Source organism: Heptranchias perlo, chromosome 22 (assembly GCF_035084215.1).
Source record: "Heptranchias perlo isolate sHepPer1 chromosome 22, sHepPer1.hap1, whole genome shotgun sequence".
NCBI lineage: Eukaryota > Metazoa > Chordata > Chondrichthyes > Hexanchiformes > Hexanchidae > Heptranchias > Heptranchias perlo.
In genome coordinates, this window is record NC_090346.1 from 45,016,190 (window position 1) to 45,039,653 (window position 23,464).

Genomic DNA, 23,464 nt, shown 5'->3' on the forward strand with positions numbered 1-23,464 from the left:
TTTTTTTAAAAACTAGTGACTGATTCCAGTCAGGAGTCACACTGTGGAGAAACCAGGAATTACATTATACTGCATCAACAAATGATTAAAATTGGTCACTACAACAATATAGCATTTTGGTACAGTATCACTCAATGGCAACAATCGGTATATGACACCAATGTAATGACATTTACTGGACAACCTTCAAAAGGAGTTTTGTGCTGAACCAAAATAATATTATATATAAAAACAAAAGAGAATTTTAAGCAACAAAGGAACAAAGTCAAAGTTACAGAATGAAACTGAAGTCTAATCATATAAAGACAAGAAAGTCATCAATAATTCAGTTATCAAGACGACTAAGGCTTTTTAGCATCTCCATGGACTGCTGAATGAACTCGGAACCAAAGGAACAATATGATGTTGCAGCAGAAACCTACAGTGGATCTTTTAAAATATAATCTCATTGATAGTCACAATGTGTCATTGCCATGACAGCACAAGCTTGTACTCAAACTAGATAATAATCCAGTTGATAAGAAAAGGAAGATATTAAAAATGCTAGAAATTGAAGGGTCGTAAGTAAGGTCAGTGTTTTCAAGAAGTCATCACCATTTCTGCATGCTACAAGTATTTTTGGTACCTTTAATGTTAAAATTTTGTTTTGCTAATGTTTAATATTAGAAAATATTTAAAATAAAATACTTTTGGAACAGGCAGATAATTTTGTGAGGAAAATGCAGAAAATGTACAAACTTTTATAAAGCAGCAGCTCAATTGATAAAGCATCGTGCTACAGTAAAATACCTCCCATAATAAAAAAATGAAAGAGGCCCTCCGGCAGGAATCTGAATCTCATGTAATGCTTTGGAAATCAGATTAACTTGGAAACAGCAAAGGTAAAGATTCTTCCAACCTCCAGGCAAGAATAAACATCATAGCCCTAGGAAGGCCAAGTTAGCTGATCAATAAAGGATAAAATGCAAAATATATAACAAAAGGAGACAAGTCCGAATAATTTATCAACACAATGTAATTTTTTAAAAATGCAAATGGAACTTTTAAAAAAACTCATTACATGGACAAACCAAGCAAAAATTAAATTTAAAAAAAAATCGGCCAGAGTTTTTAATTTGGTGCCCTCTTCCCAAGGCCAAGCCCATTGCAAATGATGTTTAGCTGGGTTACTTTCCTCACCCACAGATTAGAACTAAGAGGAATTTCTTGTTAGGCCCTCTACCTATTCTAGGTCTTCAGTTTTGAAGTTGCAGTTTAAAACTCAGCAGAAGAGCAGAGTTGAAATATCTTTAAAATAGAATTCCACAGATTCCAATGCACTCCAGAACAAGTTCTACAACTTTAGAGTACAAATCAGTGCAGCAGCTAAAACAACAATCTAATGGTGCAGTTAAAAGCAGATGGGACAATGGATTGTAGCTTTGCACGGGTAATTTGATGGTAGCTGCTCTAATGTTTAAGCTATAAAATTTGATTTGGAAAGCATCAGTCAGCAGAATGTAGTTTCCAAAAGGTAATTTATTATCTGGCTGCTCATCTGGGTTTTTAACAGTAAATTATAATGTATGAGCTACTGGAGCTACCAGAATGCTTGTGGAGCTGAGATAGTAGCCACCGGTTATCACTAAAAAAATTAAGCTGTGCTGTGCTGAACAAATTCATTTAAAGTTTTTGAAGCCATTGTAGAATTTGTAGATCAAAGGAATATAGTGCAAATTACAGGTCCAGACTTTTGGAAAGCATTTGACCAAGTAACTTACAAAGGACTTTGTAAAGTTACAGGTCAAAGAATAAAAGGATAAGCTGTAAAATGGATAAAGACATGGTGGTTATAAATGATAATTACTTAAGCTGGCTATTGCAATGCCACAGTTATGAGGTCCCTCTTGTTCACATCATTTATCAACATTCTTGACAGGGAGATAGTAAAGATACATCTATGTCAGAGAACAACTCAATTATGTAGAAAGGCTAGACATACTGGGGGTTGTATAACATTCAAATGGATGAATAGCCAAGTGACTGATTAGATGATTGGCAAATGGCATTTAATAGATTACAGATAAATGGTACAATACAATAGGTCCTAACAATAATCACTAGCATTCCACAATGAGGATTATAACCTTGCAAAGCAGAGGGTAAGAAAAACTCCAGGCTGTAATAGTTCAGCTGTCACTAAAAAGATTTCCATTATGCGACACCACAATTGCTCAAGGTGAACACAATGTCAGGGTGTCTAACCAGAATCACAGAATTTGAAGAAGTACTCTACAAACGAATTACTCCTAAGCAAGACCACACATACAATTTTGTGTCTAGCACTAGTCATTCTACTCTCAAAATAACTGGAGCATTGAAAAAGAGGCAACGCAGATCCAAGACTTAAATATTATTTAGGAAAAGCTTACAACTCAATAGTATCACTGAAAGTTTTGAAAAAAAAATTATGAACTTCATTGAAAAAACTTGCCTCACAGAATCCATTCAATGAGTTCTGATCAAGAAATCAGTGGAAAAGGGGTATGAAAATTGCATGGATTTGGATCAGTGGCATAATGGCAACAGAAATGACTGCAACAATCAAAGGGCCAGATAGGTCAACGGGCTTTTTTCCACATCCTCATGGAAATTTTTTTTTTTAATAGCAGCAACAGTGAAAAGCATCAATATGGTTTATTCCCTGTCAATGCTAGAAAGGGTCTTGGGTCCAAGCTGGAGGTCTTGACATATGTGTTGTCCTTTAATAATTACTTACACTGATATTTGGCAACCTTTATTTTTCACAACTCCTCTCCTTCCCTCCCAGATTAATAGCTGACAGTCTTAAACCCTTCTGAAAATGAGTGGTAATGAAGATTCTCAATCAGGTTATGCTGAGTTATAATAGACACAATGGCCAAAAGATTCCATTGGAGGTCCACAACAAGTATTCTGCTTTACACCATCATTATCAAGCAAATCAGTCTGGCTCAGTTGGTAACCTGTGTCACAAGGTTGTAGGTTCAAGTCCGAATCTACTCCACTCTAGAATTTGCACATATAATTTACAATGATACTTCAGAACTGTACTGAGAAAGTGCTGCATTTTGTCATCAAGTGGATGAGACCTTAAACTAAGGCCCTTTCTGCTCATTTAACTAAGGCTCCATCTGCCTGTTCTTGGGATGTGCTTGGCTAAATGTTATAGATCCTATGGCACAATTTGAAAAGAAGCAGGGATTTAATCAGGTGTCCTCACCAATGTTCCAACTTTAACCAACACCTCCAAAAACAGATTATGTTATCATTCATTTTACTGTTGTTTGTGGGACCTTGAGGTGCACAAAATGGCTGCCATGTTTACCCACATAACACCAGTAACTGTAATATAATTTATTCTATGTGAGATGTCATAAGGTACTATGTAGATTCAAGTTCTTTCTTTCAATTCCTGAACCCCGCAGACCAGGAATGCCCCAAGTTTCATCCCTGGTCTGTACCAAGTTAGCTGATCTCAGGCAGGGTGTTGGTAGAGGAGTCTTGAGGCCTTTGGGTTAGGGAGGAAAAAAATAGACATGGTTCACACTCATAACATCTATCCAGTGATCCATGCTTGGAAGTGCACATATGTGGACAGAACAGTGCTCACTTTGATGACTCCTGGGTCAAACAGCCTGCTGAGACACGGTCACGGCTAATACATGAATAATGGCCACTTGAGCGAGGTACCAAAGGGCCCAGCAAGGAGTCAATGCCTTCAGGAAAACAATAGACGAGGAAGAGAAGATTGGCAAGATTTAAACTTTTTTTTTAAAAGAACTATTAATGACATTTCCTGATACTGGAAGTTATGTAAATAGAACATATAAAATAAAATCAGCATATGACATTCCATCTCTCAAGGTTTTACATGCACAGATCCTATTGAAACATTTCACTTGGTTGATTGATAGTTGGTGTCCATGTTCAAACTAAATGTCACCACTACCAATATAATTGCTTGCTATTATACAGTATGCTAGTTAGGGCAGATAACTTTTGAAAATTACAGGTAACGTGCTGTAAATACTTAAAGCCTGGGCAGAAATCACTCTGGCCACTTGCACTGGCTTTACGTGGTGGGGTAGTCCTATTTAATCGATTGCCTGAGGAGTTTTAAACCTGCCTAATACATTTTGCAATACTAATCAAATGCATATACACATTAGCTTCTACCCTACAAGACTAATTAGGATTCACCACAGTGCCATCCCAGTATTCTATAATAAAACAAGCCATTATCAATTTATCATGTTATCAAAGTTAGAAATAATATTGTGTTATAGTTAACTTTTCCTTTTAATGTTTCAGCAAACCAATCTGTGTGAAAAGATGAAGGAAATCCCACCCAGCAGCTATTTTATAAAGCTGACCTATTTTAAAGTATATTTCTCCCTATGGATTTGTGTGCAGTATTTGCACAGCATAAATTGACTTTCAACTGATGGGGTCATTGTGTTATAAATGAATAGGAGAATGTTCTCAAAGATTATACTTCATGTATCTGTCTCTAGTAATTTTAAAGACAGATTTACTGTGCCTGTACCAACAGACGTCTGGTCTTCCAGCATTTCCCCTACTGTATTCAGTTTACAGAGGAAGGAGATAGCAAATTATCCAGTATCAGACAGGCTTTGTCCTTGGGATCTTTTAACATTTGTTGTGGCAATTTACAATACAGCTAGCTAAATTATCTACAAAAAAGTGTCGCGAAGGTCTTTTAAAAGATACGTATAAAATCGTGTTTCACTTGCATATTTAATTACACTTCCTAATAGGCTTCCTTTATGTTGCTGCAAATAAAGTTAAAACTCTATTTAACGCACACATTGCATTCTACTTCCTAAACACGCGTTGCAGCCTCCATAAAAAAAATACATATTTGCTGTAGATCTTAAGATTTGATATGATTACAAAGACGACGGTCTCTTAATGGACTAATAACAAGGTGGGGGGGGGGGGCGAAGAAGAGAACTGCATTTGAATTATTGCAAATGCCAGATCAGCAAGAGCCAGCCAGGACCACGCTGTGGGATTTGCCAGGGTATTTATTTGAATGCAAGTGGAAGACAGCTTTGTGTCTCACACGGCAGAGGCTGGCGCGGTGCCAGGACCTGCTCTCGCTGGTGTTAGACAAAGATCGGATTGTAGACGGCGACGGCGCGAGCGACGGGAATGGGGAATGGCGGAGGCAGGGGGGGGTAACGGTCGGAATTTTAACACCAATAGGCGGGGCGGGGGGGGGGGGGGGGGGGAAGAAGGCGACTTTCACGACCTGTCAAGACTCCTGAAAGACCAGACTGAGTTGTAAGAATTTCTTCCCCGGTTCGGTAACTGGAAGGCACTTCTTGGACGAATTATGTTGACAGATTAGCCTCCAGTCTGGGTCCATTTTCCAGACGTGTAACCTGCCTCTATAGTCACTACACTTAATGCAATAGTACGAAAAGTACTCCGACCGCACAAGCCCGTTCGGGGGGGAGGAAGGGAAAGAGAGAGAGGTAACTCCTTTTATTATACTGAGTTCTTACCCGCAAACCGTTACGATTGACATTTTCAAACCACATCGTCCGCGAACTGCCTGAAATTTCAAGGAACTAGCTAACGACCCATGATCGCTTTGTCCTGCGCGTGCGCGGACCCCGCCGTGCAACCTGGGAATTGTAGTTTTCCTCCCCTGTTCCAGCCATCAGTTAGCGGCCCGCGTGGACTACATTACCCAGAAGACATCTTGGTAGAGGGGGGAGACCCCCCCTCCTCAACGATAGTAACTGAGCTCGGCCCCTCGCCGGCGGTGATTGGATCAAATCGAGTCGGACTATTTCGGAGCTACGAATGTTATTGGACGATTGAGATGTCAATTATAGATCCGACCAATAGACGCGCAGGGTAGACTGTGATTGACAGGTTGGTCTAGTACGTCCCCGAGCAAGCGCCGAAGCTGCTTCTTTTGGTGAGAGACTCGGAGGCGGGAGGTAGGTTGCAGTTGAAGTCTCTGCCGGTTTAGTGAATGCACCCGTGTAAAAAAAAAATAATAACATAAAGTTTTATTGGAGGAGAAATCAAATTAGTTAGGTTGTATTTATAAATCGAATAGCTTATCCCTGGTGTGTGTGAATAGTCCGGCTGAGAACGCGGGAAAGGCGTAAACGGCTTTTAGCCGATTTGAAACCGGCCACGTGCGCCGCCCACGAGAGCTCCGACCGAGGCCGGACAATCCCGAGTTTAAAAACGTCCGCACAAATTTTTGTCTTTTTTTTTTAATTTAAAATTTCTGATTGACGATACTTGATTTTATTTTTTTTAAAAAAAACAATTGTTCGAGTCCGGATCCCCGGGTTCGCGCGCGCTCGGTGCCGCGGAGCTCGCGCCCGATCTGGGGTCAGATTCCATTCCGAGCGGTCCCGTTCTCTGTCGGTGCGAGCTGTTGCAATGGGGCAAACTTGGTGACTCTTACGAGTTTATCAATAGTCCCTATTATCTCTTTCAAACCCCCCCCCCCCCACCCAAAGTTCTATCCTAATTTGATTAAAAGATCCTCCTGTCTATCTGCCTTATCAAAGAGATGTGCTTTTGAGTGTGAGGGATCGCTGCAAGACTGCAACGAAGCTCGGTCACTCTGGCCCTAAATTGACCGCACCGCTGATTCAATGCGTGGGCTCTCTGAGCCAGAGCAATCGGGGCCAGACTCCCACGGCCCCGCGCTTTCCCGGTTGGCCCTGTAGATCCAGCGTGAGGTATGGTGCAGTATTCTGGCGCCCGAAAATGCACCCCCTTAATTAAAACGTTGACCGTCCCTCGGGACGCCGGGGGTGTGTCTGCGGCATTGGGAATGCTGCATTTCTCAGACGGCCGGTTATTTACGGACCCCGGGGTGTCTGCAGGCACCGCGGCGCCAACTGCGCAAGCGCGAACTCTCACCTCGCACGATCCACAAGGCTAACAATCCCCCGAAGCCCCACCAAACTAGTAGCCCTATATGTATATAAATTAAAAATATTATGCCCTTATGTTAACTTATTCCCCTCAGATCTAAACATTCATATCAAGCTGTCATTACACCCGCTCGTCAGTGGGGACAGTGTACCGCCACCACTGGCCGGAGGAGCTAATTACAGTACTAGCAGTCTCCATTATAAATGTGGACATAGGAATTTATAATAGATATATAAATGGTTATATGCTGTGCAGTGAATCAGTCGTCCCAGCCCTCTAACCCCACCTCGACGGAAAACTGTACAGGGCAGGGAAGTGGAGTTGAGGTGGAAGATAGATAAGCCATGATCTTATTGAATGGCAGAGCAGGCTTGAGGGGCTGTATGGCCTACTCCTTCTATTTCTTATGTTCTGATGGTCCTGACTCCCTGTGTGCAGAAGATGGGCTAGTAAAAAAGAAAAAATTAGGTAGCTGTTTAATTCAGTGACTTTCTATAAATGATGATGAAAATAATTTAATACTATGTATTGCAGTCACCCCTAACTCGGAACATGCACCCTGTTGTGTAATGGAAGGTGAAATATCACCGTGAGATCAGCGGGCACCGACTAAGCAGGCTACATTTTAAAAATTGGCATAAAAGCTGCAGCAAGAATTTTCCTGTGTTTTGTTTTCCACATTTGGTTCATCCTGTGGTAGTTTGTCTTTGATGCCCTACACCAGTATATTGGCACCTCACCTGGGTATTTGGTTCCTCGACTAGCATTCTCCCCTTACCCAGCTCAGTCATGAATAGATAACATTGCTGTGTGTGATATGACAACTGTATGTTGCTTGGATAAGTGACTGCACTTTGACATTTCATCTATCTTGGGGGCGGGGGGGGTGTTAAATGCTCGGTTTGGGCGCTGTCCGTTGGTTGAACTTGGGTGGGAACTATCCTGCTCAGCCGCTGGAAGCCTGGTGCTTTTTAAGTTAGGCATGCGTAGTCTCCTTATCTATTTCACCTTTAGCAAGTGGTCAGCGGTAGTCAGTCCTTACTGTTGCTGCATAGGCTGATTGACTGCTAGACATGTATGTCGTCAGCATTTTGAGGAGGTGGGGTGAATACAGCTATGAATGTAACTAACCACAGGATCTTTCCCCCGGCGAGTTATGATGGTCTGGAATGCAATGTCTGAAAGGGTGATGGAAACAGATTCAATAATAACTTTCAAAAGGGAATTGGATAAATATTTGAAAGGGAAAAATTTGCAATGGTCGGAGAATGGAGCTTATTGGATAGCTCTTTCAAAGAGGCGGCACAGTCATGATGGGCCTCCTTCTGTGCTGTAACACTCTATGGATCTTAATTTAAATTTTTTTCAACCTCTGGTAACGTTAATCTGTGATTTTTAATTTCTGTAGTGACAAGTGGTCGCCTTCCAAGAAGAGAAAGATGGATCAAAACACAAGAAAGTTACGTGAAGATAAATCTTCTGAATTAGCACAGTTGTTGAAAAACCAGCAATCTATGCTTACTAACAGTCACCACAAGTAATGTTGCTGTTAAGGCGAGCTATGTGATTGCCCATGAAATAGCATCAAATCCATTTTCTGGCAGAGAATTTTTGAAGAACCGAAAGCTGCATAAATAAGCGGCAAGCTTTTGCCAATATCAGCCTCTGAAGAAACGATCACTGAGAGAACCATTGACTTTAGCTGAGAATTTGAACAAGTAACTCTGAGGACAAAGTCCTTTGCTGCTTTTTCAATTGCAATTCATGTACGCACTGATGTGCCTGAGCTGGCAATATTCATTCATGGAGTTGACTGATATGACAGGATCTGTGCATAACAGAGGAACTTGTAGAAATGGTGCTGATGTGGCACACGTGCCATCTTTGACAGCTTGGTGGGAACTCTGGACAAGAGCTGGGAGTGTGGCCACAGACGGAGCACCTGCAATGGTGGGCTAAAAAAGCTGGAGTTGTGGCAAAACTGAAGGCCAAATTGCAAAGTATCAACCCGAAACAGCAGTTTAGTGCTTTTCACTGCATTTTACCTAAAGATGCTCCGTGTAGTATAAATTTGCAAATGAATCATGTAGATGTGGTTCTTAAAACTAGGTTTTATTCAAGATACAGCTCTAAGCCACCAGCATTTTTGCCGACTGTTGGAAGAATACTTCATTCACCACGGACTGCCACATCACACTGCAATTCGGTGGCCAAGTCAGCAAGCTTTTTTGAATTGCATGGTGAGATCCAACTGTTAATGAATCAGAAAGGGAAAGACTTATGGGACATTAAATGGCTTCAAGACCTTGCTTTCATGGTGGGTATGACCAGAGTGTCTGAACTCGCTCAACAAAAGAGTACAGGAGCCCAGCCAAGTAGTGACAGAATAATACAGCAACATTGAGATCAAATATAGGAATAGGAACTTCCCTAGAGTAACTTGACTCAGTTTCCTGCCTTGAAATCACTGACGCTGTTGGGACTCAACATGATGGCACCACAGGATGGAATTTCAAGAATGATTCTCTAACTTCAGGAGCCATGAGAGAGTTCTGTTGATGTTTATGATGTACCAGAGGAGTTCTTAATGAACTGCAGTGCGACACTCATTTGAAGGGCAATTTTTCCAATGTTGGTGTTACCCAGTTTTATCAATACCTGGCCCGCGTTATCCCAAACTGAGGTCCGTTGCATCAAGAATTCTTTCCATTTTTGGGACCATGTACTTGGGTGAACAAATGTTCTCCACCATGAATATCAACAAGCCTAGACTACATTCTCCATTTCGTGACACAAACCTGAACTCGGTACTCAAGATAGCTATAGCCTAGTCATTTGCTCCAAATGTTGATGTAATGGTTCAAGCCAAGAGGTGCCAGGTATTGGGCAACAGCAATAGTTGTAAATAGAACTTGCATTTTATATACAGCGCCTTTCACAACCTCAGGACGTCCCAAGTGCACTTTACAGCCAATGAAGTACTTTTGAAGTGTAGTCATCGTTGCAAAGTAGGAAGTAAAATCTACATGCAAGTAAGTACCAATATAGTTTATCTTTATTTCCGTTTTAATAACTTTTGGATATTGGATCAGGCCCATCATATAAAATGAGTTTGACAGCCCTGATCTTTTAACATATTTTGGCTACATTTCATAATCATTCCAGGTTGTGTTTAATTAAGTTACTCAAAGCACCTAACGATGTCTGCATTTAATAAATTTACTAACTTAGTAAAAATCCAAATTTTGAACACATTTTATAATGGAGTTCCTCAATGCAGTTAATAAAATTTTTTATATAACATCAGATCTGCTTTAAAACCGTACATTTTGTTTGTGACAAATGACTGAAGATCTACAACTGCTTGATAGAAATTGCTTTATACTTGATGGCGAGTTAAGAAATGTCACAGCTATGTGGTGATTAATTTCTGATTCATTAATGTATTGGAGTATTGCTTGTGACATTCTGAATTTTTCACATCTCTGCTTTTGCATCATGTAATGCTTGGTCAATATAGCAAATGACCGAACAGTTTTCCCAACAGGTGATATTGACAGCCTTTCTTTGTAGTGATGATGATTAATTTGTGCAGAATGTGATAACTTGCATTTATGTAGCAACCTATTTCTTGACTAATGCACCAATGCGTTGTGTAGTTAAGACCGTGTAATGTGATTTACAAGCTGAATATAAGGTGGTTATGCTGGGGGCTAACTTTGAGAAGGAAACGTTGTACAACTACAGCTTGTAAATATGGGAACGTGACTACCTGAATGTGGAACTTCCTACCACATGAAGTAGTGGAGGCGAATAACAGGCCTTTAAGGGGAAGCTAGATATGCACACGAGGGAGAAAGGAATAGAAGGTTATGCTGATAGGGTTAGATGAAGTAGGGTGGGAGGAGGCTTGTGTGGAGCATAAACGCCAGCACAGACAGTTGGGCTGAATGGCCTGTTTCTGTGCTGTGCATTCTATGTAATTCTGAACAATTTCCCCAGTCAATATTACAGTGGAGCCAGTAATTCACTCAAGAAGTTGCTGTAAGTGGGTGTGGCATTCTTTTGTACAACTTGTGTTGAAAGATGTTTGTACTTAATTTAGTGTTGGGGCATGCTGCCATCTGGTGGTCAAATCATTTATGTTGACTGCAGTTAATACCTATGCAAATGGCATGCCAAAATAACATTTAATCATGTTATGTAAAAGTGCTGGGAACATTTATTTTTATAACATGAGTAATACAATGGCCTGGGGACAAAAGGTTGCCCGTGCAGTTTGTATGTTGAGGGGGGAGGGGCCTGAAATGCACAAGGAAAGTTACAGGAGTGAGTAGCTTGCCGAAACACATGTTCACTTTTTTTTCTGTCCCGGTAGAATAAAGGAAAAGCTGGGTTGATGAACCCTTGCAGAACTGCTGTTTATTGCAATTAGTCAGATCAGACTTGTGCCTTATTTCATTCATAAGCTATTTTCTCTTTCCAGGTGTCCTAGGCAAACTGTTGATTGCAGAACTGTTGTTTCTGGACCTCCCAGGGGTGGACTGGAAGAAATGCATTTCATGCCAGCAATTTGGCACAAATACGGTAAGTTAGGCTGGAGAGGATACCGAACAAAATCTGGGGTTGGGGGGGGGGGTTGCTTTCAGACGGTGCCCCACTGTACTATAGACAGCCTTATGTATCCTGCAACAGTGAAAGCAACAGAGTGTTGCCAATAAATTAACAGCTTGCCTGAAAAAGCAATGTTTCACATTTGCCCGTACACCAGTTGTGGAAAATGACCATATTTGCAGGTATGTGTCCCTGAAATAAGCAAATTGGAGCACTGGCACGTGGGTCAGGATTCCATTTTGGCTGTATAGAGTTGTTTAAATGTTAATTGCTGAGCCTGTGATGAGCCTTTCTTTTTCTGACATCTCCAATGAAAGTGTTGCTTTAAGCAATGCTTGATTACATTATTATGGCTGAGGCTTAATTTTAAAGGCAATGTAAATTATTGACCGTCGATCTACTTCTGCTCAAAATATATTGTCATTTCAGGCGGTGACTGCTGATGAAACACTGGTAACAGCACCACAAATGAAATTTCAACAGTTCCAGAGTGAAAACCGGTAAGTGTTAACTTGAAGTAGGAGGATTTTAGCATCTGATTACAGTTAATCCAATGCAGATGCATTGATCGCTTGATCACCTTGCTGTCATAAGTGCCACCTTGTATGTTACATGTATAACACTAGTGAAGAGGCCTGTGTATTCAGGTGCCAGTACCAAATGATGTAACTTAAAGGAATGCATCTTAGTAGAAAGAAATTGGCTATTTATAACTTTGCAAATGCTGAGCCTGTGATGAGCCTTACTTTTTCTGACATCTCCAATGAAAGTGTTGCTTTTAGCAATGCTTGATTACATTTTTGTGACTGAGGCTTAATTTTAAAGGCAGTGTAAATTAATGACTGTCTGTCTACTTCTGCTCACTTTGTATTGTGTAATTTCGGGCTAGGGGTGGTAACTGCTGATGAAACACTGGCCACAGCATCGGGGATGAAATTTCAACAGGTCCAGTCTGCTGGCAGTGCAGAGCGAAAACCGGTAAGTGTTAACTTGAAGTAGGAGAATTTCAGAATCCAATTATAGTTAATCTAATGATACATTGATCACTTGATAATCTTGCTATCAGATGTGCCACCTGAAACACTGGTGAAGAGGCCTGTGTATTCGGGTGCCATTGTAAATTGCTAAGTGGTATAAGTTGATGGAATGCATTTTAGTAGAAAGAAATTGGCTATTTTATAACTTTGCAAATGCTGAGCCTATGATGAGCCTTACTTTTTCTGACATCTCCAATGAAAGTGTTGCTTTTAGCAATGCTTGATTACATTTTTGTGGCTGAGACTCTGTTGCATGTTCATGTATGCCATAAAATTGAAAGCACTTGATATTACTGACCTAATGCTTTTATTGTTGCAGGTTATGGATTTAACTGGGTGACTTCTGAAACTCAACACGATTAGCATAGCAAATTAGACTGGTCCCTAATCATAACATAATTGTAAAAACTAATGGCAGTTGTGAAAATATTCATCAAGATGCATGTTTGCATTTTGTATTCTTGTTTAATAAAGAAATAATTTGCTGTCATTAAACATAGTATTCACTTTTATTTTTTAACCATGTCTGTATTAACTTCCACTCTAGGTACTTTTGGGGATATTAACACTTGGACATCCAGGCTTGGGGGTAGCTGAAGAGGGAATTTTTATTTTTAAATTGCCGGATGGAGAAGTTCAGTTGATCACCCCCCATGATTGATTCAACTTTAAATTATGTGACCAGCCATATCTGTCTGTATTATGCCCAACACTACTTCCAGTGGGAAATAGCTAAAAGGACAAGTGGGCATCTAGTAGAGCAGGTCCTAGAAACTTTCCAGACATACAGCTCGAAGGTACACCTGACTGATTGATAAGACTATAGGTTCATCGCTGTATTTAGCTCCTTGTAGCTGGCTAATCTTTTCTCAGGCCTGACAAAGCCAATGTGTAAAGCATCCTGTGCCAACACAAGTCTGAGATAGAAGACCAGGTAATCTGAAATAAAAAGTAAAATGCTGTAAGCTCTCAGCAGATCTGGCAGCATCTGCTTTTGACCAGATAATCTGTTTGTGATGCTGGTTGAGGGACAATGGACACCAGGAAAACTCCCCTGCCCACTCTTCTTTAAATGGGGCCATGGAATCTTATGCCCACTTTAAAGAGCAGATGGATTTCCTATAATGTCTTAGCATATCTGGCATATTAAAATATGACTGTTGAAAATGTTTAGAAGAGAATTCGGAGGGCAACAACATATTTGAGCCTAAACGTTTGATCTACATTTAAGCCCCTCGCATAAATACCTGGATTAAGCAGTTGCTGACAAGTAAACGAGGTATGTGTCACTGAACTTGGACTGCTGGGATGTTGCAAACTGTCCTGTATAGGTCTTTGATCACGTTGATGCCTGTCAAATGGGTGAAAGGGGAACAGAGTTGGGATGATTGCTGCAGGGAATTGTTGAGCATGGTTACGAGAACCCGTGGTCATGGCTTGCAAAGAGACACCCGGCTTCTGTTGGCGGCTCTGTGCCTCCTAACTGGTGGAATGATGGTTGGGTATGGTGTGTGCTAATGCTGTATTAAGGATTATGGTAATTTGCTTGCACATTTTGAGTTATACCGCTCACCTCAAAAGTGCTTGTCTGTTTAATGATCAGTGCCTATCTGTTGGGGGGGGGGGGGGTGGAGATTGTGGTCTCTGGGGTTGAGGTTATTAGACTGGGGTCACTGATATCTGAACCTGGTTATGATGTGGAGATGCCGGTGATGGACTGGGGTGGACAAATGTAAGGAATCTTACAGCAACCAGGTTATAGTCCCAACAAATTTATTTTAAAAGCTTGTGATTTTAAAATAAATTTGTTGGACTATAACCTGGTGGTGTAAGATTCCTTACATTTGAACCTGGTTAGTTTGCTGTACAAGCCAGCTTGGCTGATTTAATAAAATCTGGATAGCTAGAGCTTCAGGTAACTGACCGCTAACTGGTCCTTGCTGGAGAAGCAGTGGGAAGTTTACCAGTGCTCTGCTGGTAAGATGCAAAATTTCATCTGGTTGTGTTCCGAGTATCCAATGCATATTGGGGATCCCCAAGCGCTCACAACTTGGGTGTGGGTATGTCTCAGCTGGGAGAGCCTATTCCAGATCAGACACACTAAATTTCGCAGTTGCTTATTGTGATTGTTTTTCACATGTTAAGACACCAGCCTGACACATCATAGATGTAGCTTCATAAGCATCTCTTCCTGAAGCTAGTTGATACACTTAACCTTTAAAAATCAGCTGTATGAGGATAGAATGCAACAGACCATGGTTGAGCAGGTAAAAGATTTGTAACTTAAATCTGGCTTACTAGGAAAAAAAACAAATTCTGTTTGTGGTATATTTTAAGATCATGTGTACTGGTTTTAAAATTGGAAATAAAACAATATTATGTAGGGACTTTGTGGAAGATTGTATACTTCATGGCACAGCACTGTGCCATAACAGTTGGGTGGCAGCCAGAGTCTCTAGTGTTCAAATGGGTTGGCTCATAAACATCTGGAAGCAGCAAAAAATAGGAGGCAAGTGTTTTTTGTGTTTATATTTACATGAAAATGGCTTGCTCTGGCTTCTGGATAATTGTGGGAAGAATTCAAGATTGAAGTGACCAACTGAGTAAAGTAATTCGTATGGATTCTCAGAAGGTGTTCAATAAAGTTTCTCTCAATTCTGGTGTATGGTATGAGGAAAAGTAATAGCATAGATAGAAAGCTAGTTGATAGGAAACTAAGTTAAGGTAAATGGGTATTGTTTGGTTGGAAGTAGTGTGCCTAAGAATTGGTGCTTGGTCCACTTTTCTTTATATACAGATGATTTAAACTTGGGTATAGGAAACAAAATCTCCAAATTTGCTGGTGACACAAGAATAGGACTTGAGGAAGGCATAGACAGAATGGGCAAACAAGTGGCAAATGCAGTTTAATGGTCATAAATGTGAAGATATATTTTGGGAGGAAAATCAAGGAATTGGAGTATACACACAATGGATAGATGCTGAAAGATATGTATGAACAGGTACATAATTCCCTGAAAGTCTTGAGGGCAGGTAAATGATGCCATAAAAGATTTTGAGTTTTATAAACGGGGGCATAGATAACAATAGTAAAGAAATAACAAAGTTGCAAAAGTATTGATTGGGCCACTATTAGAGTATTGTGTGCAATTTTGAGTGCTGTATTTCAGAAGACAATAAACAGATTCATCCAGATAATTCCAGTGATGAGAAACTGATTTCCAAGGTTGTCTTTCTCATTTCCACTAATGAGGTAAATTAGTATCAGACAGGCACCCCAGCTCTTTGTGCCCTATGGGACAATAACATGTCTCGAAACAGGCTCATTTTGCTGGCTGGTTGACTACATTGTGCCATGCTACCAGTGAGCAGGGAAAGGACTTCCAGAAGAATTGGGAGGGGGCAGAAGATGGCATTCTGTGTATACAGTAATCATTTTCTTAGTAACCTCTGATAAATGACCCTGCAAATGTGTCATTCAAGATGTAAAGTTACCTAATGTTGCTTACAAGCACTCTTCTCATGAAAGAGTGAGAAAACCATACATCTTGCAATTGCAAAGTTTGACAATCTCAGACAAACAGGTCCCCCAAATGGACCACAGATCCAGGCTCTCCCCCCACCTTCAGTCAGTGGTGTTCTCAGCAAGGGTGCCAGGAGTAAAATGAAGGTCAGGGTGTTGAGGCAGCAGTAGGCCTCACCACCCAATTATGCCTCCACTATCTTCCCCTCCCCCCCCCCCCCCCCCCCCCCATTTCAGATGGGATCGTGGAGTAGAATCCAGCCCATATTCTCTGACTGAAAGGAACTGAAGGTAAGTGGTAAGAATGTGGCACTCGCTACCACAGTTGAGGCGAATAGCATATATGCATTTAAAGGGGAAACTAGATAAGTAAATGAGGGAGAAAAGAATAGAAAGATACGCAGATAGGGTTAGATGAAGTAAGGTGGAAGGAGGCTCGTGTGGAGCATAAACCAGTTGGACCAAATGGCCTGTTTGTGTGCTGCAAGTTCTATACTTTGTATGTGACACAGCAACGGATGGTTTTAGGATTGAAAATAAGAATAGTGTGGGCAGTGTATGGAAATCTCTGCTCCTGATTAGGTAAGTGTGCTAATGACCACTTCATCTAAAGGTACAAAATCTAAAGGCACCTTTCTAATAATTTTCTACACTATTATATAAAACCTACAGAAGAGGGCACTCTAACTCTACATTTATACAACATATTGTCTGAATGCTTATGTTACATGATGCTACAAGGTTGAACGTTCAATGTCCAATTGATCTGTAGTGAATTAGATGGTTGAAATAAGAACAAATGGAGAAGCTCAGCAAGTCAGGCAGCGTCTGTGGAGAAAGAAACAGTTAACGTTTTGGGTCGAAGACCTTTCGTCAGAACTGGAAGATGTTAAGAGTTAAAGTTTTTGAACAAGTACAGAGCCAGGGAAAGGGGAGAAATCAACAAAGGGTAAGGTCTGTGATAGGGTAAAGGGCACAAGTGATTAAATGACAAAAGGGATGATGGTGCAAGACAAGGAAGGTGGTTGAAATGGACTTGGAACATTATCTAATGCATTTTCATTCAGTGAGTCTTGTAATTTAAAAATGTTGCAAATAAAGTGTTCATTTAATGGCTTGGATGGGTTGTCAGGCACGTAAGGCAGAAAATGTTATGGAAAAGGTAAACCAGCACAATATGTAACCATGATTTTAAAAAAGGCAAATAGGATCTTGTGCTTTATCCCTTGAGCTAATTTAGATAAATGTGAGGTGATGCATTTTGGCAGATCGAATCGGGCCAGGACCTACTCCGTTAATGGTAGGGCGTTGGGGAGAGTTATAGAACAGAGATCTAGGAGTACAGGTTCATAGCTCCTTGAAAGTGGAGTCACAGGTGGATAGGGTGGTGAAGAAGGCATTCAGCATGCTTGGTTTCATTGGTCAGAACATTGAATACAGGGGTTGGGATGTCTTGTTGAAGTTGTACAAGACATTAGTGAGGCCACACTTGGAATACTGTGTACAGTTCTGGTCACCCTATTATAGAAAGGATATTATTAAACTAGAAAGAGTGCAGAAAAGATTTACTAGGATGCTACTGGGACTTGATGGTTTGACTTATAGGGAGAGGTTAGATAGACTGGAACTTTTTTCCCTGGAGAGTAGGTTAAGGGGTGATCTTATAGAAGTCTATAAAATAATGAGGGGCATAGATGAGGTAGATAGTCAAAATCTTTTCCCAAAGGTAGGGGAGTCTATAACGAGGGGGCATAGATTTAAGGTGAGGGGAGATACAAAAGGGTCCAGAGGGGCAATTTTTTCACTCAAAAAGGGTGGTGTGTCTGGAACGAGCTGCCAGAGGCAGTAGTAGAGACTGGTACAATTTTGTCTTTTAAAAAGCATTTGGACAGTTACATGGGTAAGATGGGTATAGAGGGATATGGGCCAAGTGCAGGCAATTGGGACTAGCTTAGTGGTATAAACTGGGCAACATGGACATGTTGGGCCGAAGGACCTGTTTCCATGTTGTAAACTTCTATGATTCTATACAGCCTGAGTCCCACATAGGGATAGGTAGCTTGTACAATGCCTTGATTGTTGCTTACAGTTCTGAGCATCGTACCACAATGGGATACAAAAAAGAGCAACTGAGTTTGATAAATGTGGTTGGGCACCAAAGCTATGAGGAGCTTCAAGTATGTAAAAAGGACAAGATTAGCGAAAGTAAATGTGATCCCTTAGAGGCAGAGAGGAGAAATTATAATGGGGAATTAGGAAATGGCAGGGATGTTAAACAAATATTTTGTATCTATCTTCACAATAGAAGACACAAAAAAAATACCAGAAACAATGGAAAACCAAGGGTCTAATGACTGAGGAATTTAAAGTAATGAAGATTAGTAAAGAAAAGTACTGGAGAAATTAATGGCCTACATCCTAGGATTTTAAGAGGTGGCTGCAGAGATGGTGAATGCATTGGTTTTGATCTTCCAGAATTCCCCAGATTCTAGAATGGTCCCCATGGATTGGAAGGTAGCAAATTTAACCCTGCTGTTCAATAAAGGAGGTAGAGAACAGGGAACTATAGGCCCGATAGCCTGACGTCTGTAGTAGGAAAAATGCTAGAATCTATTATTCAGGACGTAGGCAGAGGGCACTTTAATCATGATTAGGCAGAGTCAACATGGTGTTATGAAAGAGGAATTGTATTTGACAAGTCTGTTTTTTGAACATGTAACTAGCAGGGTAGATAAGAGGGAACCAGTGGACGTGGTATATTTGGATTTTCAAAAGGCATTCGATAAGGTTGTTACCCCCAATCCCATGAGCCCTAATCTTGTGTAATATATTAGCATGGATTGAGGATTGGTTAACAGACAAAAAACAGAGTAGGAATAAATGGGTCATTTTTGGGTTGGCAGATTGTAACTAGTAGGGCACTGCAAGGATCAATGCTTGGGTCTAAGCTGTTTACAATATATATCAATGACTTAGATGAGGGGACTGAGTGTAATGTATGCAAGTTTGGTGACGATACAAAGCTAAGTGGGAAGGTAAGCTTTGAGAAAGATGCAAAGGGATATAGACAGGTTAAGTGAGTGGTTGAGCAGGTGGTAGATGGAGTATAATGTGGGGAAATGTGAAGTCATCTACTTTTGGTAGGAAGAATAGAAAAGCAGATGTTTTTAAAAATGAGACTAAAATGTTGGTAGTCAGAGGGATTTGGGTGACCTTGTACATAAATCACAAAGTTCATATGCAGGTACAGCAAACAATTAGGAAGGCAAATGGTATGTTCGCCGTTATTCCAAGGGGGTTGGAGTATGAGAGCAAGGATGTCTTGCTGCGATTATATAGAGCTCTGGTGAGATCACACCTGGAGTACTGTGTACAGTTTTGGTCTCCTTATCTAGGGAAGAATATACCTTGCCTTAGAGGGGGTGCAATGAAGGTTCACTAGATTGATTCCTGGGCTGAGGGTTGTCCTATGAGGAGTGATTGAGTAGAATGGGCCTATATTCTCTGAAATTTAGAAGAATTAGAGGTGATCTCATTGAAACATCTAAGATTCTTTGAGGGCTTGACAGGGTAGATGTTGAGAGGCTGTTTCCCCTGGCTGGAGAGCCCATAACTAGGAGTTATAGTCTCAAGATAAGAGGTTGGCCATTTAGGACCAAGATGAGGAAAAATGTCTTCACTCAGAGGGTTGTGAATATTTGGAATTCTCTACCTCAGAGGGCTGTGGATGCTCTGTCATTGCGTATATTCAAGACTGTGAGTGATAGAATTTTGGACACTAAGGGAATAAAGGTATCCATATGGGGAGAGGGTGGGAAAGTGGAATTGAAGTAGAAAATCAGCCATGATATTGAATGGCAGAGCAGGCACCAGGGGCTGTATAGCCAGCTCCTCTTAGTTCATAAGGACGTTTACAATGGAGAAAAGGTCTTTTTTTTTTTGTTAGGTATTTAAAATCTTTAAGGGAATAGGTAAACTGGTACATTATTCTAGATTGATGTTCACTATTAACATAAAAACTTGGGCAAGAGGACATTTGTTGTCCAAGTAGCTGCTGCTTATAGGGCTGGAGAGTGACCATTGGCAGGCTAGCTGACCACTGGGCATCGCAGCTAAAGCCAACACTGTACACACTTGGTGTCTAAGCATGTGGACTTGTAGTAGGAGATCACTGGATACTGATCCAGACTATAGCTTCTCATTGGCCTGTGCTTGGGGTTTTTTTTCTCCATTTGTTCATGGGATGTGGGCATTACTGGTAAGGCCAGCATTTATTGCCCATCCCTAATCAGCCTTGAGAAGATAGTCTGTGTGCTGAAGGTTCTCCTAGGTGCTGTTGGGTAGGGAGTTCCAGGATTTTGACCAGCGGTGATACATTTTCAAGGCAGGATGCTGAGACTTGGAGGGCAACATGCAGGTGGTGGTGTTCCAATGTGCCTGCTGCCCTTGTCCTTTCTAGGTGGTAGAGGTCGCGGGTTTGGGAGGTGCTGTCGAAGAAGCCGTGGCAAGTTGCTGCAGTGCATCCTGTAGATGGTGCACTGTGGCTGCAGTGTGGGCTGGTGGTAAAGGGAGTGAATGTTTAGGGTGGTGGATGGGGTGCTTGGTCCTGGATGGTGTTGAGCTTCTTGAGGGTTGTTGGAGCTGCACTCATCCGGGCAAGTGGAGAGTATTCATCGCACTCCTGACTTGTGCCTTGTAGATGGTGGAAAAGCTTTGAGAGTCAGGAGTATCTCAACTTAATTTCAAGTGGACCAAAAATCACAATACAGACTGCCTTCCAGTTGAAGAGCAAGTAACTTCCCTTGGGCTGTAGGAATATTAGTCCAGGTGGTCGAAGCCAGTGTTGAGGACCAATATCTTTCTTGGTAACCACTGTCTTGACTGCTGCACCCTGGAGCGATTGAGCATGGATCAGTGTCTGCAATTCCCTAGATGCTTGTCTCCTGATTTCAACCATTACCCTGTGGCGAATTGCCAGCTGGAGCTTAGGTACGTCCCACAAGACCAAAACAGTTCACCTTTATAAGGATCCTTTCGCTGGCTGTACAGAAAATAAGCTAACCCTGCCTTCTAATAGTAGTCCCTATCGTTTTGCTTGGAAAGGAGAGGGAACAGCAGCATCACAATCAACATCTGTCAGCCAGGTAGGCCATGAATGGAGCTCCAGAGGCAAGTGGAGCAGCTGAGGGCCGCAGCTAATGGGTGGGAGGCTGCAAATGGCCCCAGGGCTCTAGTCCGACTCCTAATATACTACACAGGTGTGTTGGATGATGCTGTCACTTAATGCAGATGTTACAATCTTTCAGCCAATGCTGCAGTCCCCTGTGTCAATGACTTGAACAAAAAGGGAAAATCAACCTCTTGGTGGCAATTATAAAAGAGACTAGAATGAGAATAGTTTTCAAGCCTTTACTTTCTGCAAAAGCATATGCTACACAATAATTAACAATAGGCCCGTCAATCATATTCACCGTCACTTTTTGCACTCGCGTTGAGTGGTTACTTGGAAAACATTTTTTTACAGATGTTGCAACTATTTATTAAAATTCTAATATCAAGTCTGACAATTACACATTAAAGTTGTTTAAAAAATAGATTACAGTATTTCAGCAAGATGCATAAAAGGGGGTCAAATTGCATTTCCCTGCAACCAGCAGTGTGGTTTTAATTTTCACATGTGGATTCTCCTCTGTTCCCCTAATAAAATTAAAATTGGTTTTGTAAAGGATTTTGAAAATATGCACAACACACATTCAGAACAATCACAGACATCAATGTACAGTCATTTAATGCCCCCTCAGACCAAAACAGGGTTGTTTTCTATTGCTAGGGACTACAAACTGTTAGCAAAAGCAGATTTAGATTATGTAAACAATCAAGTATAGTCATTTCGATCCTGATTAACACCTTTATATTGGCACCCCCTCCCCCCTTTCCTCGATTGAACTCCCGGTGTTCTCAGCAGAAAAACACTTGTCAATGAACAGACATGCAAGGACTTCACACAAAAGATGGCAGAATCACGAGAAGAACTGTCCTGGCTGTTTAACACCGATCAGTCTTATACAAATATGTTGGCAGAACGGATAGAGAAGTTAGGACCTGCAGCAACCCGTGCCTTTCATTTCCGAATTCACATAGTCGTGTAGCTTGAACTTGGGGTCGTTTGGCGATTTCATCGACCTGTGTTTCAGTTCTCTGTAATAAACAGTGCGGTAACAGTCATGCCTATCCTGAATGTGGCATTTTATTACTTCATAATGATTCTACATCAAGGTCAGCACGGTAGTGAGCACACTGATCTTTCGCCTCTTGTGACCTAGATTCAGATCCAAGCTAGTGGTTTCTCGAAAACTAACAGGACAAATTAGAGGTGCAGGTTGCTCACCTTATCCCAGAAATATTGGTTCATGTCTATTGTATACCAGTGTTATACCTATCAATGTACATGGTACCTACAAAGTCATTTCCTACTTTGTTATAAATCCTCAAGCTTGATTCCTATGATCCCTAAAGTACTGTATCATTCTGATCTCAGAGTCCTTAGCCTCATTATCTACACACTTGCCCTTCGAAATCACAGGTTAATTTTTGTCATATTGATAAAGCTTCTTGCATTTATTAATTTTACCCAAGGAATCATAAGGGCGGAGATATTTTGATAAATATTGTTTGTTACACTAATCCTCACTGACGTTTGCCAATCCGAGTAAAATTTCAAGATCTCCATTGCGTAACTTACTTTGCAATAGCCATAAATGCCAGCTCAACATTTAGGCCTGTTTTGGCACTTGTTTCCATAAAGGGCACTCCATATTCCTAGAAAGATAAATATCAATCAGCTGTTTAGGTACATACATATAAATCACATCGAGGAGGAATTTTCTCCCTCGCTGCCAGGGCAGTAATCTGGCAGAGCAAATCGCCCTCCCAGTTTTAGGACCCACTCTACCCGATTACCACTTTGATCGATTACCTCTCTGATCGATTACCACACTGATCGATTACCACCCTGCCTCATTACCACGCTGATCGATTACCACCCTGCCTCATTACCACGCTGATCGATTACCACCCTGCCTGATTACCACCCTGCCTCATTACCACGCTGATCGATTACCACCCTGCCTGATTACCACGCTGATCGATTACTACCCTGCCTGATTACCTCTCTGATCGATTACCACCCTGCCTCATTACCACGCTGATCGATTACTACCCTGCCTCATTACCACGCTGATCGATTACCACCCTGCCTCATTACCACGCTGATCGATTACCACCCTGCCTCATTACCACGCTGATCGATTACCACCCTGCCTCATTACCTCTC

The 23,464-nt window shown here is 41.2% G+C and overlaps 2 protein-coding genes, 1 long non-coding RNA gene and 3 other non-coding genes across 7 annotated transcripts in view; 4 read left to right on the forward strand and 2 right to left on the reverse strand.

The window, feature by feature from the left end:
- Positions 1-5,634, reverse strand: part of traf7 (TNF receptor-associated factor 7) — a 61,302-nt gene extending 55,668 nt beyond the window's left edge. The window contains exon 1 of the mRNA XM_068003447.1: positions 5,553-5,634. The gene's annotated coding sequence lies outside the window, so the exon portion shown is untranslated. The remainder of the gene's footprint in view (positions 1-5,552) is intronic.
- A 341-nt stretch (positions 5,635-5,975) lies between these two features.
- Positions 5,976-13,103, forward strand: LOC137340730 (uncharacterized). The gene is made up of 6 exons (XR_010966865.1): positions 5,976-5,996; positions 8,366-9,989; positions 11,444-11,544; positions 12,001-12,071; positions 12,461-12,549; positions 12,928-13,103. It is a non-coding gene; the product is annotated as an uncharacterized lncRNA (long non-coding RNA).
- LOC137340974 (small nucleolar RNA SNORD60) lies at positions 11,846-11,933 on the forward strand. Its single transcript, XR_010966932.1, has one exon. It is a non-coding gene; the product is annotated as a small nucleolar RNA SNORD60 (small nucleolar RNA).
- On the forward strand, positions 12,299-12,386 carry LOC137340967 (small nucleolar RNA SNORD60). Its single transcript, XR_010966925.1, has one exon. It is a non-coding gene; the product is annotated as a small nucleolar RNA SNORD60 (small nucleolar RNA).
- On the forward strand, positions 12,768-12,855 carry LOC137340968 (small nucleolar RNA SNORD60). Its single transcript, XR_010966926.1, has one exon. It is a non-coding gene; the product is annotated as a small nucleolar RNA SNORD60 (small nucleolar RNA).
- Positions 13,104-21,532: 8,429 nt separating the features above from the next.
- The window catches only part of LOC137340731 (ras-related protein Rab-26), a 248,764-nt gene continuing 246,832 nt past the window's right edge, over positions 21,533-23,464 (reverse strand). For both annotated transcript variants that reach the window (XM_068003451.1, XM_068003450.1), the window contains exons 8-9: positions 22,874-22,950; positions 21,533-22,329 (exon numbers count right to left, since the gene is read on the reverse strand). In XM_068003451.1, coding sequence (XP_067859552.1) covers positions 22,227-22,329; positions 22,874-22,950 — 180 coding nt within the window. In that variant the 3' untranslated portion in view covers positions 21,533-22,226. The remainder of the gene's footprint in view (positions 22,330-22,873; positions 22,951-23,464) is intronic.